This window comes from Drosophila kikkawai, chromosome 3L, assembly GCF_030179895.1.
Source record: "Drosophila kikkawai strain 14028-0561.14 chromosome 3L, DkikHiC1v2, whole genome shotgun sequence".
In the NCBI taxonomy this organism is placed as follows: domain Eukaryota; kingdom Metazoa; phylum Arthropoda; class Insecta; order Diptera; family Drosophilidae; genus Drosophila; species Drosophila kikkawai.
Genome location: NC_091730.1, coordinates 1,566,698 through 1,582,999, shown reverse-complemented (window position 1 = coordinate 1,582,999; position 16,302 = coordinate 1,566,698). Strand labels below are relative to the sequence as shown.

Below are 16,302 nucleotides of genomic sequence, written 5' to 3'. Positions count from 1 at the left end.
ATTATCACAAAATTCCAAGCTTAATTTCTTTAATTAAGAAATAAATTGATTCAATTGATTGAATTATTAAAATTCTACTCTATTTTCCATCTCCTTTATTTTTCCCTAAAATATTACATCAAATACTTTACTTTCAGGGTAAAGTTAATCTTTTTTAAGACGCCTAAATTCCAAGAATATTGATTTAAAAACACGCCTCTGGGTTCAAGTATTAAAAATACGCTCCTGTGGAATATATTTTTAGACTGATTTGATAGTGTTTCAATATTTCCAGCAACACATTCTCACTCAAAAAAACCCCCCAAAGGACTCGAGAAGCGTTATAAATTTGTGGGCTGATTGCCGCTTGCATTTCCGGCGACGGAAGCGGCGGTCGTCACCTCTCCTCCTCGCGTTGAGGTTGAGGTTGTGCCCTCATTTTGTTTGCCAACCACGTGTTCCCACTCATACACACATTCATAGCCACCGCATTGGGTTTTCCCTGACACTTGTTAGCCTTGTTTTGGCAGGGATGCGGAAACTGGCTATTAAGTTTTGATGAAGCAAAGTTGCTGCTGCTTCTGCTCCTGCTCCTGCGGCCTATCAAAGCGTTGCCGTGGGCGAGCATCTGACATGGAATTATCAATGTTGGCACGTTCGCTGTTTCTGCTCTTCTCAGAACTTGTGGCTCTATATAATAAACATACATATATGACAGAGGCCTGGACAGGTTGTTCTCTAGTTTTTTGCACACACACAAAAAAGCACCGACATCACCGCAAAACTTTATTTGATTTTGCTGTGGCAGTGTCATCATAGTTTGTAAATTAAACTTTTTCCCCAGGACATCACAGTGGAGAAATGTCTGTCCCTCTTGTCAGCAACTTGCTTCCAATAAATCCAAGTTTTTTTGGTTGTTTGCTTTGTTGCCACGACACTTGATGTATCTTTATTTTTGCACACAATAACGCGGCTTTAATGAGTTTATTAGTTATTTCAAAGGCCAGTATAGATTGCCACGTACACACAATTATCCGACGATGGGCAAACACACAACACACACGTCTGCTAGCGCGAAAATCTGAAAGTTAACTGAAAATTAAAACAAAAATCTCAAACTATCAATAAAAAAAAAAGCACAAGCAGAAGCAGAAGAAGGCGAAGCAGCAGCAGAAAAAGAAAACATAAAATGTTTAAAATCCCAAAAAATCAAAGTCCATGAAAATAATCATCATAGAAGAAGAAGTCGAAGCCAAAGCCAAAGCCAGAGCCAGAGCCAGCGAGCAATGAGCGGCGGCTTAATGTTAGTTAGCCAAGTTGTAACAGTAACAACACTAGTTACCCACTTTTGGCGCCGACTCCGATTGCTAATGGGTTGAACAGACCCAGCCAACACTCGGCAGCATTCAGGCCCAGTTGGTAAAGGCGATTTAAAGTAATACACTAAGAAAAACTAAAGGAAATCTTTAGTAATTGAAGGTAAATCTAGTCAATAGAATGAGTTTTTATACCGATTTTAATTGTATTTGAATTTTTATATTATTAAAGAGCTTATAAAAGTTATAAACAACTTCCTAAAAATGTCTAAAAACTCTTTTTATATAACCTTCACATGTCAGACTTTTCTTCCTGTGTATACACACACACACACCTACCTCTTGGGCAGAAGAAAATCTTCATTAGAAGTGCGACGGTGCAACGGTGGGCTGGTGGTGGTGGTGGCGTCGCTGCATTGGCGTGTGGTTGCATTCGGTGGCTGCTTGCATGAGTGGCAGCGATACAGATAAATATATGTTTGTGCTACTTCATGGCTGCATAGATCCCCACATGCGACAAAGTGAAAACTTTTCGTTGCCCACGATGACTATCATATCTTCACGATGCTTCGCCTGGAATGCTGCGTTTCAATTGCTGTTAATTGAATTGTTTGTCAAACTGCCATCGGCGGCAGTGTGTCATCTTATAGCAGACTTGATGCCGTTGTTATTTCTTGCACCTTACCACCGACACAGAGACTCAGAGAGAGGGGGGAATATTGAAAAAAGTCATGCCTCAGCAAGCAATTCGAACGCCTAACTGCATTCGAATTGAGCCAGGCTGGCGAGTAACCTTGAGTGGCTCTCTTGGTTAATTGCAAACAGAGGAAAAACCAAGCCCAGAATGGCACACATCCAACCAGAGAAACTTAGGCTTTTGGGGAAGCCAGAAGAGTTCTCCTTTGAGGAAAGCAAATAGGAGAGCTTTTAAGGAGGAGATTTGGTCCTGAAAAGGGTATATGTTTCTTGCAGAATTGGTACCTACGATAGGCTTTTTTATCTTTTATGCGGGGTCGATCAGGGTACTTGTAACTAAGACGTGCGATTGTCGAAAACTTCCCAATTAGAGTACAGAATTCTTTTACCATCTTTACCAAAGTTCTACTGGGTTCCTAAGAACTCGAAAGGCTTCTTTTCCCAAAGGTTTTTCTCAGTCAATTTATTTATTTTAAAGCAACAAGGAAGGACTACCAGAATTTGCTATTTAATTAATAAATTCCTCTTTCTACTATCTAAAATGTTATATTTTCCATCTTTCTTCTCAGAAGACATCTATGTGGAGTATGTAAATGGTATGCCGCACATGACTGTTCGCCTGCCCAGTCGCAATGAACTCTGCCAGTTTGCCCTGAAACCCATTACGCACAACGTGGGCGATCTGTTAACCATGCTCAAGGCTGAGGATCGCGGCATCGATCGAGCTGCGATCATCAACAAGCATGGAGTGCGTATCGCCTCTTCCTGTACTATCGACAGCCTGCTAGATGACTCCTTTTGGTGAGTAATTATAAGGATTCTAACTATGACTATAGTAACTATATAAACTTTATAACAAAAACTTAGCATACAAATCAACAATCGCACACTGGAAGTGAATCCTCCGAAACGGGACAAGATCACTGGGGAATCCATGGACAAAGTCGGTGATGTGCGGAAAGTTATAGCTCAGGTGAGAGGTATTTCTTTATGTTATTAAAATTTAAATTATAATTCATAAAAATCTTTATAAAATCCAGCTATATGAGGCATTCAATGTGGGTGAATATCAGCTGGAAAAGAGCAATCAACTGGCCAAGGAACTAGAAAGTTTACGCTATGAACTAGAGCCCTTGGAGGAGGTGAGTTTGTTTATAATTTTAATAAATTAAAATAGTAAAATTGTTGCTTAATATTGAAATATTATTTTAAATAGAATTTTCTTATTTAAAACCCCAAAATGTAATTAGAATTTCCTTAAATCTTTTAGCAAAAACTAGAACTGAGCAAAAAGGCAGCTCGTCGTACCAATTTTATGACCTGGATGGGCTTGGGCCTGATGTCTGTGCAATTTGGCATCTTGGCGCGCCTCACCTGGTGGGAATACTCTTGGGATATCATGGAGCCGGTCACCTATTTTGTTACCTATGGAACGACAATGGCAATGTATGCCTACTATTGCGTAACCAAGAAGGAAAGTTTAGAGATTCCTACGCTAAAAACTAATTAATAATATAATAATATAATATTATTCCCTGCAGGAGTACATTATGGAGCACGTTAAGAACCGGGAGTACTCCCTCACCCTCTACAGGAACGCCAAGAAGTTGCAGTTCGATGTGGATCACTACAACGAGCTGAAGCGAAAATCAGCCGAGTTGGAGTACAATCTGAGGAGGATCCATGATCCTCTGAACATGCAACTGCCATCGCATCTGGTGCGCACCCAGGAGAACACGCCACCCACCCAAATTGAGGAGAACAGGGATCAGCGGAAATCGACTTAAGGACTTTTAGAGGAAACCGTGTGTGTGGGAAATCGATATGAAACTCAAGAAACACTATTTTTAACTCCCCCTCTCAAGCGTTAGATAACAACAAATAAAAGTCCCCTTTTAGATAAAGAAGTTCAGGTGATCCAAGGGATCGAGACGGAATCGTAATATTTGAAATGATTTTTTGTGTACGCATCACATGTTGTGTAAACTCATCCCGAGTTCTACTCTCTTTATGTTTACTAAAATGTTTTAGTTGTTTATGTTTACAATTAATTAGTCTAAGCCAAAGTTTGACACAAGAAAGGAAAACTGAAACGCACAAAGGTTCGTCTGACGCCTGCAGTTTGTGAAAGCTGATCTAACAATATATATATTTTATGTTTAATTTTTAGTTATTTATTGCAAGTGAGAGATTTGTTTAAGGCCCAAGGCTAAATATTATTGTGTGTGCAAAGTCTTTAGCAAAATATATATGATTTATTTATTGACTATTATTTTTACCACAGTTTTTTATTTAATTTAAGTTTTAAATAGAAAAAAGCTGACTTCGGGAAGCCGAAGCTTAAATACCCTTGCAGTTTTATAATTTGATCGATCATAACTAAGCCAAAAATTCATTAATTTCGATGCGGAAAGCTTTTTTATGTTAGTTTTTCTTGGATTAAAAAATCTGCATACTAAATTTAAAATTTAAAAATTTTCAAATTTTTGAGTAATTTTTGAAAACCCCTTGTAAAATTTTTGAAAGATTATAAAAAAAAAAATTCTCAGAATATGGCTAGATTGATTCGCCTGTTCATGCTGATCAAGAATATATATGATTTATAGGGTCGGAAACGACTCCTTCACCAAGTTGCAAGCTTCTGACTTAAATTATAATTAACCTGCAAGGGTATAAAAAGCATAAATAATAGGGGCTAAGCTTACCTTTAGTGGTCACCAGTAGAGTGTAAAGCATACTTTTTGGCCCAAATGGATATGAACTTCATGTAAATGTTGTTACCAAAAACCACTAAAAGGCTTTTAGGCGGCAGCACCTATAGGAAAAATATACAAAAAAGAAGGATATTAGATTCATTATAGGTTTGCTAGCAGCCACAAGTTCACCATCATTATATAAATAAAATAGAAAACCAGTTTTACAACGATAGCTATAAACAAACTTTCAGAGACTCTGAACACTCTCATCCAGTGAAATCTACTAACTAACTCTCCATAAGCTTTAAAATATACACAACATACTATGAGAAACCAATCTAGAACGAATCAATTTGTAAATAAAAACGCACCAACTATTCCATTAAGATTTTAGCGAAACGAAAGGCGGAATCATGGAGACGGAGACGTCGCGTAGTTAGTACATTTAACGAAATCGTAGGCATAATTTAGTAGGTACGTAGGTATGTAAATAATAATATTATAAGCTGCTGTGTTTCATGACAACGTAAACGAGATTTATTTGCTTAATGAATTAAGCTAAAAATTAACACTAGTTTAGAACTACGCTTTTTCACCCCAAGTCTACTCGAAATTCTATGAACTCTACGAACTCTACGAACCTATTTACTCTTAAACTTAGTATTGCCAAAGGTTGTGTTGAGAACTGTTTGCCTGAGCTATGAACCCAATCCCTAGAAACCATTCTACTCTCTACAAGCATCGCTTTTCAATGCGCCCACTACTAAATACACACACACACACATGATTCATATATAGAAAGCACTTACACCAACTAAACAAGGATAATATAAGCTACAAGATGGGTAACGAGGATAGAACTTCTGTGTTAGTGGCGTTATCCATCTTTAAGTTTATTTTATCTTTGAACTAACTAACTAACCAATCGCCATTCGGAATGATTAACTCTAGCCTAAGCATTGACCTATGCATATATAAACTTAAAAATATATACTTTAACGACAATTTGTGATTCAATTGAAAATTATGAAATGAAAATGAAAATGATTTATTGTACAAAGAAGAGATCTCGACATTAATCAAACTAAAATAACTTTGAAAGTATTTTCGCCTCCCAACTAATGTTTGCGTTTATCTAATGAATTATATACATTAATTACCTCCTAAAACCACAAACTAAATCCTAATCAGCGCCAAAGACTTATGAATACATTTAACTAGTTACTCTTATATACATTCCCCTAACTATTTATACACGTATATTATTATTATTATTATTATTGTAATATTACCAACGAGAGTTTAACTAATTTCCAAAAATAAAAACGTTGTTTACATTCGCTCTCCAGGAGTGCGCATAAACTTATAATTCTCAAGTACCTTCTTTCATAAACTTAAACCTAATTATAACATACGATAACCTACGTCTTTTTAACGAATTTAAAACAAAAACAAAAACCCCAACAACACTTGATTAAGTGCTTTAATTAATTACATTGTTTGGCTTTTGAGATAACAAAAAAAACAACAAACTAAAAACAAAACAAAAGCGATTTTTTACATTTATAAAACCAAAACCCAAAGATAAATTCGTTTGTTAAACTAAAATTACAAAAGAAATACCCAAAAGTCCCAAGCTTAACAAAGAATATGCAACATAAACTGATTACGAAATTAAAATAAAACCAAGTTAATAATTAAACGGCTCTCGCATTCATTTATTTTTGCTACTAAAACGCACAAAGCTCCATGGGAACGAGAGAGAAGAGTCCTAGGCACATCGAATCTCCAGCCGGTAGCACAGGCTGGAATCGGTGGCATTCCAACGCACCAGCTCGGCAATGGGTCGACTCGACTTGAGGAAGAGCGTCAGCCGCTCGTTAAGCTGCAGCGGCGAGAATTTACTAACAATCCGAGCCTTGGTGGCCTCCCGGTACTTCCCCACCAAAGTCTCGTTGCTGAAGCTGCGTCCCCGCCTATCTGCCGTCTCGTAGGTGTGCACAGCCTTGTTCTCGGCATCGTCAATCAGCCGATAGCTGGGCTGCCTGTAGGGATTGTAGCCCAGCTTTCTGCATATCTCACGCACTTCGTCCAAATGCGGGGGTTTGCTTTTGGGAAAGCATTTCGTGTGCCAAATGCCATAGGTCTGTTCAATGACCTGGCCATACTGCGGGGCTTTCTCGGGTTGCCTGTGAAAAGAGCTTTTAGTTTATTTACTAGAATCTTTTTTGAGGTTTGTGTTTCACTTACGTGTGCTGACTGTTGGCCCAGAAATCCTTCTTTTGCTGCTGCAAAGGATGCTCAATGCCAAAGCAATAACGCTCGTCTTCCCCATTGGGACAGTCGTTTTCCTTGTCGCAGACAAAATCACGGGGAATGCAGTCAGCAGGAGAGCTAAAAAGGGTAAAACGATGACAATTAAGTAAAAAGTAGGATTAAAAATAATAGAAATTAAGGAAATATCAGCGTAATAACTAACAAATCTCTACTTACGAACTGCATTGGAAGTGATCTGCCGTGCAATTGCACAGCACCGAACTCTCATCGCTCTTGTCCCAACAGTTCCGCTTGCCATCGCATATTTTCGAGGGATCAGTGGCTCTGAAATTAAGAATTTTGTATAAGAAAATATGGTTTTAAATTCAAAAAGAGATATTTTGGAGACTAATAATAATTTTTTCTAAATTTTGAAAACAGTTTTTAAGGGGAAAACCGTTCTTTAAGACGTCCTAAAAATTGTTTAGTAAAAATAAAGTTGAAAATTGAAGTTTTTGAACCTTAAAAGGAACCAAAAAACCGTAGTTCGACACCTAAGTAATCTTAAACTCAAACTCACTGCAAATAGGTGAAGCAACTGCAAATCGTAGGCTCATCCGTCATGTCCTCGCAGTCGGGAATGTGATCACAAAACTTGTTTTTCGGCAAGCACTTGAAGCTAGAGCGGCACTTCATTTCGCCAGGAGCACAGCGCTGCTTTAGCTGGCGGCACTTGGTTTCCACCTCGTCGCTGCCATCATGGCAATCCGGACGCTCATTACAGATGGCCTCCTGGGGCAGGCACAGGCCCAAGGGGCAACGATGGGTGGGGCAGTGAGGAGCGGACCTGGGGTTCTGGCAGTTAGGTTTTTCTGAAAAATCGAAATTTGAAATTGAAAACTGGAAACAGGAAACCAGGACTCAACCCAAAACCCACCTATAATGTCCTGCAATGATTTGTAGGCCATTTCCAAAGTCCGAATGCCGAATGGCTGCTTGAAACTTTGGCAATCCGTGTTGTTGTAGCTAAACAGGGCCGTGGGGAACCAGCCCGAGTGCGCATCCCGACAGACCAACACGCCCTGGTCGCTGGGATTGATGTGCGAATCGCTGACATTCTTCAAACCAAACTGTTGGCAGCTGGTGAACTTGGTTATGGCCGGCAGCTCGGTGGGGGCCACGGCGTTAATGAGCTCCACCTCCTCCGAAATGGAGGCCATGTCCTCGGCACTCACATTCAGCAGGCGCATCAAATTCACCGGCGGCTGCTTCTCCTGCAATTTGTAGCAGGACTCGCAGCTGGCATCGTTAGAGGCTCGCACAATGGCCACCGTTTTGATGCGACCAGTGAGATCGTCGTGCAGCACACTGATGCAGTCCCTCGGGGCGCTGTGGTCGTGATGAGTGCTAGAGGGGAATGTATGTTAACACAGATTTCTCTTTCAAGCAATCAATTTCCTCTCACCTGTCCGGCAAAAAGGTGGGCAGCACATGGTGGGTGAAGCGCACTGCCTGCTCCAGATGGAGGAGCAGCACATTTGACTTGGGAACCGGTTCGAAGCAGTCCACTCGCCGTATCTGCTCGTGATTGCTCTTGTGGAGGGACCTCTTGGTCTTGCCGCCGCCCAGCAAGGCGCTCATGTAGTCCGTGTCCAGGCTTATACCCGCCAGGCAGCTCTCGTGGACCAGCAGCCAGTGCTTGTCGATGAGCACACCAATGCACCAGAGCTCGCTGTTTAGGTAGACATCCGCCAGCCAGGGCCAGTGCAGCTCCTCGATGGCCTCGTGCAGCTGTTCGTTCACCAGCAGCGTCGTGTTCTTCTTGCTCTTGATGAGGGTCTCCAGTCGATCTAGGATCTCATCCTTCTTTTTTACAACAACCGGGGGTATCTGCGGCTTAAAGTGCACATTCGGTCGGCTGTGCGTCTCAATGGTGGGCAGCAGCAGAGGAACCTGCTCCTTGGGCTTCGGAATGATAGCCTGCCCAGCACTGAGGGTCTTCAGGGGCGTGGTCTTGTTTGCCAGGGGATTGCACTCCACGTAGATGCCCAGGCACTTGTTGGGCAGCAGACGATCCTTCTCGGGCCTCGAGGCGGAGGGATGACCCAGCTCTGGTATGATGATTTCGTTCTCTGTCATCTGTATGTTGTCTGCCACCATGGAACGAAGCTGAGCAAAGTTCCGGCTGTTCTTCAACTCGGGTGTTATGGGGTGCATCTCCTGTTGGTTCACAAAGGCGGAACTGTTGAAATAGTGGGCTCCTTTAAAGCCCAGGAGTGCACACACTGCATCTGCTGTATGGGCTTGGTGTTCATGATAGCCCGTCTCGTGGGCACAGACCACACGCCACACGCCATGCCCATTGCGGGAGAAGATGCCAGCACTGCTGAACTTGGGCTGCTGATGGACATCAAAGTGCACATCGTGGCCATTGGTGAGGGCAACTAGAGGGTGGGATTTTATATATTATTTTGATGCTTAAAAGCTTCAATATTCTATGAACTTTTGCCTCTGCTTCTAAGTAAATATATTTGTTTCATACTCACAGCAATCCTTTTCATCCTCCTTGAACCTGCAATCCACTTGATTGTCGCATCGCTTGCTCAAAGGCAGACAGGTCTTAGACAAAGGGCAGCGGAACTCGTTGGCCTGGCAACCACCTGTAATTATCAATAATATTATGTTCTTTAATAATAACCTATAAAAATGTAGTTTCATAATCCTTACCGCAATCCTGCTCATCTGTATGATCCTCGCAATCCTCTTTGCCATCGCATATAAGACTCTTGAGACTGCCGCTCAAATAGTCTTTGCAGGAACAGTCCAGCTCATCGGTTCCATCTTCACAGTCCGCCTTGCGATCACAGCGCATCTGAATGTCCACTATTTGAGGCATTCTATAGAGGATTTTTATAATGGAAGAATTAAATTTTAATGAAGAAGAAAATATCTATATTTTGAGGCATTCTATAGAGAATTTTTATAAGGGAAGAAATCAATTTTAAATAATTAAGGAACATCCCTTAATTGAACTCACTTTTTGCACACAAACTTGTTGGGTATTTTCATTTGTTCTTTGTGGGTAAATGTAGATTTCGTGGTGGCTGAGGTGGGTGGCAAGGTGGTGGTGGTTGCTACAGGCCCCTCAGTTGAAACTATTGCTGTTGTGGTGATAGTAGTTGTGGTGATACCACTTGTGGTAAAGCTGGCCGTGCTGCTGCTGCTTGCTGTGGTTGTGGTCTCTGTGTCTGTAGTTTCCTTATCCTCCTCCTTGGTTGTAGCTTCACTGGCAGTTTCTGTGGTGGCCAAGGTTGAGGTACTTGTTTCTAGATCATTAACCGTAGAGCTCTCCTCCATAAACTGGGTTACCAAGTCGCTAAGCTTTTTTAAATCCTCCGTGGAAGTGGGTATTGTGAGTGTAGGAGGTGTCAAAGTGGTTTCTAAACCATCCCCAGAATTTGTAGATGAAGCAATTGTAGTGGAGGGAAGTGTAAATGATGACATTGTTGTGGTAACAAGAGTAGAAGATGATATGATGGTGGTTTCCCTTGTAGATGAATCAATATCTGGAGTACTTGGTTCAAGATTTAACTCATTTGTAGATGAATCCATGCCAGCAGTCGTTGAAGTAACATCTTCAGGCAGAGAAAATTCCCTTTCATCGTCAGAAGTAGTACTCTCCTCCTCCTCCTGCTCCTCCTCATCCTGTTCCGCCTCCAAATCCTCATCCTCAATGGGTATAACCTCACGCATTTTACTCTCCGGATGATAGTCACTCTCCGTGGTGCTGCTCACATTCTGTTGCACTCCACCCACCATATCGGGTATAAAGTTGTAGCTGCAACCCACCTCATCCTCTCCGCCCAGGCAATCCACATTGCGGTCACATCTCTGCCGCTTGGCTATGCAACGCTTGCCGCCCCAGACGCATATAAAGCCAGGACACATTTGCAGGGGCTGGCGTGTGGGCAGCAGCCTCGGTGTGGTGGCCATTTCCAGCCAGTCCAGGTAGAGAGTCACCCGCGTATAGACACCAAACTCCTTGGGACGAGCACAGCCGTTGCCGTGACTCACCACGCCAGCGAGATAGTGTTCCTCCGGCCGGGCCAAGCTGCGACAGAAGAGCGGACCACCAGAGTCTCCCTGGCAGGCATCGCGTCCTCCACTGGGATCGCCAGCACAAATGTCCTCGGAAGCCTGATCCTCGGGATCTGTGCAGCGTTTGCGTATGGGAACCACCACCTGGCGGAGGGGATCACCTGGAAAAACATTAAAAAAATTACTAAAAATATTAAAAATTATTTATATTCTTTTACTTACTGCTGGGACCCTTCTCCCTGATGGCCCCCCATCCCACCACAGTGCACAGGGTGTGCTCCTCGGGTCCCCAGATCCAATCCTCGCCCAGCGTTGTCCTTCCCTTGTCCGGCAAGCAGATGGGCTTCACCCAGCGATTAAAGTGCAGCGGCCTGGCCAGTCTCAGCAGGGAGAGATCGTTGCGCATGCTCCTCCTCTCGTAGGCCTGATGGACCACCACATGGGACACGGGCTGGATTTGGGTGGCCGGGGAGTAACTAGAACGCCTCAAGAGTCCCGCACGCACCTCGTAAAAGTATTTGCCAAAATTAATGACGCAATGAGCAGCGCTGATGATCTGTTGAGAAAAATGGAAGGATTAGGATGTAAACTTTTAGGAAAATCTGGTTTAAACCCACCCATCGCTCCGAGTAAATGGTTCCGCCACAGTGGAACTTGCCATCCCTATAAATGGCCACCACAAATGGCCACTGGAGGGCAGTAGAATAACTGCCTCCCACAATGCGTCCTTCGCCCAGGATTTCTTGGGAATCTCCTGTTGCTCTCTTCACTCTCTTGGAGTGCTGTGTCCTCGTCTTGGTGGTGTTCTTGGGCACGCCACACTGCATGGGCGGACACTTGACATAGGCCACATGATCCACCAGGGAGTCATGGCCATTGCGTCCGTGACAGGCCTGGGCAAAGAGTACGCCAGCATGCAGGGAAGGCTCTATAAAGGGACCCGGCAGAGTCAAGGCTCTGAAGCTCACATTGAGCGTAGCTGCCGAGGGATCCAATCCATCCAGTTCGCAGGCGGCGGCTGCCCACTTTTCACCATTGTTGCACACCGGATGCCAGTCACCGCGATGATTGTGATACAAAAAGCCCTCGGAGGCAGAGGCGGCATGGGACTACAGTGGATTTAAGGATTAAAAAGGAATAAAATGGATAAACTTCTGACAAACCATATGATCCGCTATATCTATGACCAGCATGCTGCACTGCTCTTCATCTCTGCCATTCAGGCAGTTCAGGAAGCCATCACAGCGCTCCTGGCGATTGTAGCACATGGAAATTAATGAACGATTGTGCTGCTCATACTCCTCCAGGTTCTCGTAGCAGGAGTAGGCCAACGGCTCGCAGCCAAAGCAGCCCAGCTCGTCCTCGCCCATGGGACAATCCGCATAGCCATCGCACAGACGCTCCTCGTCCAACCGATCCGCGCAGGTGCAGGCGGACTCGTCACTGCCATCCGAACAGTCCACCACATTGTCGCACCATCTCTCAGCGGGAATGCACTCCTTCTCCCGGCCAAAGCAGCCCACCTGACCTGGTTCGGGACACCTGGCCAGGTCCTGGCTGGGCGCTTGCTGCGGCAACCCCGCATAACTGGCGTATATGATCTGCTGATGGCCCGAACTCGACTGATTGGCATGGCGCATCTTGAAGTTGGCATTGGAGAAACCAGCGGAACTTCCTCCTGGTTGCTGCTGCTGCTGCTGGGAGTTGGAGGAGCTCTGCGATTGACCCTGCTGGTTCTGCATGTAGCTGCAATACACCTGCTGCTGGCCATTGGAGAGCTTTTGCGGCGAGGCATTCTTCGAGAAGATATTGGCACCCTGGCCACCGGCTCCAGAGCCTCCGCTTCCACCAAAGAAGTTTCCACTTGGTCCAAACTGCTGCGGCACAAAGAAAATACCTCCGCCGTTGTTGGCGGCTCCCCCAAAGTGACCTCCTCCCTGCATGCCCATAAACGAGGGCGAGGCCGACCACATGGGCATCCGGAAGTTGGCCGGCGTCATGTAGAAGCACACTGGTATGCTGGGCATCATGCCAAAGTTGGGATTAAACATAAACTGCGCCGAGGCCTTCATGGTTTCCCCGGAAACGGGAAAGCCGCCGGGAGCTCGACTCGTAAACTGTACACTGGGCGAGGCGGTGAAGGTTTCGCCCTTCTCCTTGGTCTCACCAGCTGCCTTGTTACGCAGCTTCAAGGCCACGCGCTCGCACAGGCTGAGGATCTGGGCATCGGCAGCTGGGGGAGTGGGAAAATAAAAGTTAATTATAAAAGGAGGCATCGATATATTCCTTGTAGTTACCATTCCAGACATGCCCGTTGAGCGGATTAATTTTGGGTCCCATTTGGTCCATCGCCTTGGCATCTAGGGCCGTTCCAAAGGTGTCTATCAGCTCATCCTGATTTGGCCTGGCCTCATCCTCGAATTTCTTTAGCCACAACTGCCGCTCGGAGACATCGTCGTGCTCTTCCTGCGAGGATTCATTCGCCTTTAGCACCTTGAGCTTGGGTTTGTCTTGCTCGTGCCGCTCGAAGCTCTCCAGCATGTTCTCAATGCTGGTGGGATTGTCCAGGGGATGCACGGACCGTGGGGTGGCCTCCCTGGGTTGAATGGTGGAACTGCTGCTGCTGCTGTTGAGTTCAGAGCTGGCTTCATTGCCATCAATAATCCAGCTGATCTTAACTGGCGGCGGCTTGGTGGTAGAGTTTGGTTTAGTTTCAAGGGATTCCGTGGTGCTAATAGTCAGTGTGGTGGTGCTAGTGGTGCCGTTGTCCTGCTGCTCTATCACCTCATCTCCATCTATGATCCAGTCAAACTGCAGCTTCCGCTGTCCTGCAGTGGTGCTGATAATGATGGCCTCGGTGGTGGTTTCAGGCGTCAAGGTGCTAATCCTAGTCTTGTTGGGAGCTTCATCCTCCTTGCCATCTATAATCCATTCAATGTTTAACTTCTCCTGCTTGGGTGGGGTGCTGGCGGATATGGCTTCCTCTGTGGTGGTTGATAGAGGTCCTTCTGTGGTGAATATTCCAGGTGCCTCTGTGGTGATGGTGCTTGCCTGCTCCTTATTCCTCTCTGTTGATTCAGTTTCCATGGAATTTGGCTGGTAACCCGGCCCTGTGGTGGTTACATCTCGTGTGCTGCGCTGTCCTGGTCGCTCAGTGGTGCGTACTATCTCCTTGGGCTTGTCAAAGTGATCCAGAATCCAGCTAATCCGCTCTGTGGAGCTTTCCATTGGCGTTTCCTTGGTGACTGTATCCTCTTTTACTACTTTCCTAGTACTGTTTGTAACCGGCTCCTTAGTGGTCGTCGTTTTGGCTGTCACATCGTCCGTGTATACCTCACTACCATCATGATCGTGTCCATCGATAATCCAACTGATTCTAGCCGGTTTTATCTTCACTCTTTGGGGCTTCTCAGTGGTATTTTCCGCTGGCGTGGGCACAGTGACCACCTGATCCTGCGTCAGATCCGCAGGAGCAAAGGTACCCCTCCATTGTTCGCTGGTATCCTCGCTCTCCGACTCTATCATGGGCTGCTGCTCCCGCATAATCTCCTTCATCTTCTCCATTTTCTCGGCCACCTCCCGGGCCATCTTGTACATGCGCAGGAAGGCGGACATGCAGTCGTGCGGAGTGTGCTTCTTGCAGCGCACAAACTCGGTCTCCAGCTGGCTGAGCACTTCCCTAGCCCGCTTGCTTCTCAGCTTTGAGTAGAGGCTCTGCATATTAGCCTCCATGGCCACAGGATCGAGATCTAGATCCAAGCGAGGCAACTCCCTAGCCGAGCGATGCTTCTTTTGCCACCGGAACTTGACCAGCAGGTTCTTCATGCGCTTCCTATGCGCATCCTTGTTAATCTCATCGTCCAGCAGCTTAAAGTGCAGTGTCTGAGGACTCACGATAAGAGAGTCCTCCTCCTCGAAGGGCTGATTGGCCATCAACCGATGCTCGGCATTCAGGGCGGCTATCTGCTGGACTCGATCCATTCTCTCCACCACAAGACCATGATAGATCAGGGAGAAGAGCAGGGTGATGATGACCAGCACTGAGATGGCCACAATGCGTCTGGGTCCACTGCTCCACCAGCGACGGGGGTTCCGCAGCAACCGGGTGGCTTCCAGCTCTGGGAAATTGAATTATTTTCTTTAGGAAAAGCTTCAAGACGCTAAACTCTGTTGCAACAGTTTCCCTATTAAACATTTAATTAGTTGTACGTTTTTTATGTTCTTTTCTTGAAGTACTTTTACTTTTTAATGTATGTTAACTACACAGTTTTTGCTTTTTTTGTGGCTTTATTTTGGTTCAGAACTTTCTTCAGCTTGTTCAGCAATTTCGCAATAATTTTTTTGGGACTCGAAAAATGCTGATTCTGATTCGAACTAAATGGGAACTGGCAAAAAAAGATTTATTGGAATTTTCTGAGCTGCAGAAATATGTTAAGATGTGGGTGGAGAAAGTATGGAAAAGTAGCTAAAAAGGGTCTCTAGTCTTTACTTTATAAAATAGGAATTTTAGTATGATTTTAATAATTATTTGAAATATAAAATATATACATGATGATTATGATAATGAAGATTTATATAATATTTAATGTTCAATTAAGAAAAGTTCTTATACAATGACAATAAATTATCCAAAAATCCTATTAAAATAATAAAGTGGCAAAGTGTCTTTATATATACAGTTTTAATTGATTTTATGATGATTATGATAGTTAATATTTATGTAATATTAAATGTTTAATTCAGGAAAAAGTTTCTTCATATAAAACTATTTTTTAAGGATCTTTAAACTCTCCCCTTAAACCCCACATACCATCCATGTTGTAATTCATTTTGTTTTCCAATTTTTTTCTTCACTTTCTCAGGTTTTCTTAGGCTGGGAACATTTTCTTTTGTAAATTCAAACTGCAATTTGTTCCTCTCTTTTTGGTTAATGCCCCAAAATTGCTGAAGACTGACTTTTTCCACACTTTTTTTGTTGTTTTACTATATATTTTTATATGTTTTGCACTTTGTTAAATCGTCGGGCCAACAAGGAGCCTCGGATTACCAGAATTCACTCAAACACTCAAACAAAAAGACCGAATATGATATCCACAAGAACCACGACGACAACGATGGAGACTTCCGCGCGATCCGCCCGGTAAACGGCAACTGAAGCCGGCGGTGGCCGATCGCCGGGCTTATGTAGGCTTCCGGAAAGTGGATCACCTGTGGATCGACACACTTCCACCTGTGCAGTTTTCTGCTACGTTTTGAACTTT

General features: G+C 44.1%; 2 protein-coding genes across 8 annotated transcripts in view; one reads left to right on the top strand and one right to left on the bottom strand.

The window, feature by feature from the left end:
* Window positions 1-4,260, top strand: part of MCU (mitochondrial calcium uniporter) — a 49,601-nt gene extending 45,341 nt beyond the window's left edge. For 5 of the 7 annotated variants that reach the window (XM_070285114.1, XM_070285117.1, XM_070285115.1 and 2 more), the window contains 5 exons: window positions 2,561-2,792; window positions 2,859-2,964; window positions 3,032-3,133; window positions 3,262-3,467; window positions 3,535-4,260. In XM_070285114.1, coding sequence (XP_070141215.1) covers window positions 2,561-2,792; window positions 2,859-2,964; window positions 3,032-3,133; window positions 3,262-3,467; window positions 3,535-3,778 — 890 coding nt within the window. In that variant the 3' untranslated portion in view covers window positions 3,779-4,260. The remainder of the gene's footprint in view (window positions 1-2,560; window positions 2,793-2,858; window positions 2,965-3,031; window positions 3,134-3,261; window positions 3,468-3,534) is intronic. The other 2 variants (XM_070285116.1, XM_070285119.1) reach the window with 1 other exon arrangement.
* Window positions 4,261-6,393: 2,133 nt separating this feature from the next.
* Window positions 6,394-16,212, bottom strand: ndl (serine protease nudel). Its single transcript, XM_017173197.2, has 14 exons — window positions 15,852-16,212; window positions 13,339-15,159; window positions 12,205-13,274; window positions 11,659-12,150; window positions 11,264-11,597; window positions 9,981-11,202; window positions 9,671-9,840; window positions 9,490-9,603; window positions 8,409-9,387; window positions 7,881-8,350; window positions 7,524-7,815; window positions 7,181-7,288; window positions 6,938-7,081; window positions 6,394-6,876 (listed from the first exon to the last, which is right to left on the bottom strand). The coding sequence occupies exons 1-14, from the start codon at window positions 15,868-15,870 to the stop codon at window positions 6,459-6,461; spliced, it is 7,653 nt and encodes a 2,550-aa protein (XP_017028686.1). The 5' UTR covers window positions 15,871-16,212; the 3' UTR covers window positions 6,394-6,458.
* Window positions 16,213-16,302: the final 90 nt, after the last annotated feature.